Raw genomic sequence first — 3933 nt, forward strand, 5'->3', positions numbered from 1 at the left:
CCATACCGAGCAGGAATGGAGTCAACAATGACGTGTCCTGTGCAACAATGACGTGTCCAGGAAGATGCGGTCCAGTTGACGCAGCCAAGATGGGCCGTTACACGTTGATCCATTGTTAGCTAGCGCACTCGCTTCACTAGCAGCAACCTCTATAAAAGGAGATCAATACCGGAACAGATCAGCAATCTGCACAAGACCACAAGTAGTTAACTAAGCATTGCAGCCAGTTATTAGCAACTAGCTACTAGTGACTACTGAACATCCAGCGCGTAGGATGGCTGCAAGAAAGGCTATTGGTGCTAACAAGGAGACCTGCGGCGCCTTTGAACCTTGTTTATGGGGCGACTTCTTTGTGAATTACACTCCTACCTCATCACAGGCATGAATTTATGATTTCATTGTAGTCAGCATGTTATAATTTTTAGCTCTTTAGTTATATTGTATTGCATAACAAGCAGAGGTCGGAGGAGTGGATGAGAGAGAGGAGTGAGCAACTCAAAGGGGAAGTGTGCCGGAAGTTTGAGGTTGGAAAAGCCATGAGCGTGGCCGACACGGTGAGGTTGGTGGACACGCTCGAACGCCTTGGTATAGAGAACCATTTCGTCAAGGAGGTTGAGAAGGCCTTGGAGGGTGTCCACGATGAGGAGCTGGACTTTGGCAGCTCCAATGACTTGCATGTTGTTGCCCTCCGGTTTCGTCTTCTTAGGCAACATGGCTTTTGGGTATCCGCAGGTAATAGAAATCAGAAGCTAACAAAAGCTGATCAGTTATGCTCGATCATTCTTCTTTCACACATGTTTCTCTGTTTTTCTCTTTTTTCTTGTTGCCACCACATAACCTATACACGCTGAAAACTGTTTATCATACAATTTTTTTGTTTTAGATTTAATTTGAATGCGTGTGTAATATTATGTACTAGGAGTTATAGAAAACGCCATATCATTACTATATGAGCTTCTAGTGATGAATATGTACATACGTGCATGCATACAGATGTATTCGACAAATTCAGAGATGACACCGGTAGTTTCAACGTAAATCTAAGCAATGACCCGAGGGGCCTGCTTAGCTTGTACAATGCTGCTCACATGGCGGTACCTGGTGAGACGATCTTAGATGATGCTATCGCCTTCACTAGGCGCCATCTTGAGGCTGCAAAAGGCAAGCTTACATCTCCTATAAAGGAACAAGTTTCCCGTGCCCTAGAGATTCCGCTCCCTCGTTTTATGCGGCAACTAGAGACCATGCATTATCTTACTGAGTATGAGAAAGAAGAGCCACACGACATCATGATGCTAGAGCTCGCAAAGATTAACCTCAACCTTCTTAGGAGTGTCCACCTCAAGGAGCTGAAGGACCTCTCACTGTAAGTTGATATTCTAGTTCTTTCACCCTATTTGTTCATTGTTCATTGTCTTCACTAACAAGGTGGGTCAACCAATTCCATGTGAAGATGGTGGAGGGATCTCTACGACAGTGTGAAGCTAACCTACTGTCGGGACCGCATCGTGGAGTCTTACTTCTACAGCTTTGGAGTGTTCCATGGGGAGGAAAGCTCTGCTGCGCGGATCATACTTACCAAGGTGTTTGGGTTGTTGGTCCTGATTGATGACACATTTGATGTGCGCGCCACCTTTGAGGAGTCCCAAATGTTAGATGATGCCTTGCAAAGGTAGGATAATTCACTACCACTACAACTACTTCCTCTATTATATGTTTTTTGTAAATGAAAAATCAAGTTTTATCGTACAGCTCACTTATAAAAATAACAAGGGACTCGATAACTGGAATGCTGACGCACATATGAAAAGAACCTAAAATCATTATTGTAAGGAAGTCGTACTACAAGATGGTTGTATACTTGTATGTGGTTATATATGTTGTTCGCTGGTCAAAATAAAACAGCCAAACTAATTAGTGTATTTCTGTCATAATTATATGTAGATGGGATGAGAGCACTGTTTCGCTTCTACCACAATACCTACGCATGTTCTACATCAAAACATTGAGTAACTTCAATGAAATTGAGGATACTTTGGAACCGCACGAGAAGTACCGCATGGATTATGTCAAAAAAGAGGTGTGGATTATAGTCAACTAACAGCTATGTAACTTCTGTAGAAACATAACAAACATGAACAGTGGTTTCGATCCTCTCAATTTTATTAATCCCAACTTATTTGCGTACAATGTTTTTGATTTTGCAGTACAAATTGCAATCAAAAAATTCCATCCAACAGGCTAAATGGTTCAATGAAAACTGCACGCCCAGCTTCAAAGAACATCTAGACGTGTCACTTATGGCGACGGGTTTGCCGTTGCTGTTCTTCACAGCTCTGATGAGTGCAGGCCAAGTGATAAGCAATGAGGCATTCGAGTGGGCACTTGACATGCCTGACATGTTTTATGCCAATATAGAAGTGGGTCGCTTCCTCAATGACATCGCTTCTTACAAGGTACTATATCGAGTTCAAATAATAGTCTATCTATTTTTAAATATTTGATGCCATTACCTTTTTCATTCTTTTGACTATTCATCTTTTGTATAAACATAAACATATGATGCACGATTTAAAGCACTTTTGATGAGAGGTCTAGTTTTACTTATTTCGCTTTACTTAATGAATTAATTCAATAACCATTATTGTCAAAGTTTGAGAAAAAGACACCTTAGAAGGTATTTCAATCATGGAGGTATTTATAAGACCATTGTTGTTATTTTTATTGATAACAAATATTAGAAAAGCAATGGACAGACATGCAGTACATTCCAAACACCTTTGACATCATAAACAGCAAAATAATCTACTACCTGCTTGTATTGGAAAAATATGACATTCAGTGCCCGGATGGATCTCGTATATGCACGCACCTAACATCACAAATACGCATGTCTTTGCGCGCAGCAAGGGAAGTGCGAGAAGGATGTGGCCAGCACTGTGGAGTGCTACATGAGGGAATACGGCACGACTGGGGAAGAGGCGGTGGCAGCGATCACCGGGATGGTGGAACATGCGTGGAGGAGGATAAACAAAGCTTGCATAGAGGTGAAACCTGCAGTAGAGCCGGTAGTGCGATGTTTGTTGAACACGACGAGGGTGCTAGAGGCCTACTACCTTCATGGCAGGGACGGCCTCACCTATGGCCGTGACCTCAAGGAGCTCATCACCTTCCTCTTCCTGAAGGATGTCCATGTCTAAGTTTGTTATTTGCATCAGTACGACATATAATGTACTGCATATATGCAATTGTTAAATGTGATGCTTGTGTCGAGAATAATAAAAACAATGGTGCCAACCTAGCTAACTGGTCGAGCCTCGTCACTCGGTTCAGCCTGCCATTGGCTTATCTTCTGAACTTAATCTTTTACATATATGATATTGCCATCTGCTCTCATTTACTGTCAGACTTATTGTGTGTTTAACTCTTGATCTGCTCTCATTTGCCTATGCCAATGCTCTGTCGTCAATTTGTCACATGTCCTTTCACTGTGAAGCGATTACATTTTGTTGGGTGCAATCAATTTCTTCGGTTCTGTTCTCAAAAAAAAAATCTTCCGTTCATAGGACTAGATTTGCACGAGCAAATTTCCGTTCAAATTCGTGCAGCTAGAGGAGGCACGAGTCGTCATTAGTCAATACTTAGGTAGCTGCAGTTCTGAGCATCTACTGAAACTCTGTTCTCTTTGCATCTCCTCTGTTTTCTTCGAACCCTGCTTGATTCAGTACCAACACAAGACAGCTAGCCGGATCAGGTAGCGTGGTCGCTCTACTACAGATGAACCTCTGAACATTAATTTCCTCTGTTTCTATAAATCGTGCAGTTGTTCAACAATAAGAAACCAACTAATTTCATCATGTTTATTCAAAAAATGGCTGGCTTGTGGAAATGCCCGAATTGATGGACTATAATGTTGAACACGAAGTTTGGGAA

The 3933-nt window shown here is 41.9% G+C and overlaps 1 protein-coding gene across 1 annotated transcript; it reads left to right on the plus strand.

The window, feature by feature from the left end:
• Window positions 1-274: 274 nt before the first annotated feature.
• LOC101756584 ((S)-beta-bisabolene synthase) lies at window positions 275-3306 on the plus strand. The gene is made up of 7 exons (XM_022829557.1): window positions 275-379; window positions 426-732; window positions 994-1366; window positions 1454-1672; window positions 1945-2080; window positions 2208-2456; window positions 2907-3306. The coding sequence occupies exons 1-7, from the start codon at window positions 275-277 to the stop codon at window positions 3198-3200; spliced, it is 1683 nt and encodes a 560-aa protein (XP_022685292.1). The 3' UTR covers window positions 3201-3306.
• The last annotated feature ends 627 nt before the right edge of the window (window positions 3307-3933 follow it).

This window comes from Setaria italica, chromosome VIII, assembly GCF_000263155.2.
Source record: "Setaria italica strain Yugu1 chromosome VIII, Setaria_italica_v2.0, whole genome shotgun sequence".
Classification (NCBI taxonomy): domain Eukaryota; kingdom Viridiplantae; phylum Streptophyta; class Magnoliopsida; order Poales; family Poaceae; genus Setaria; species Setaria italica.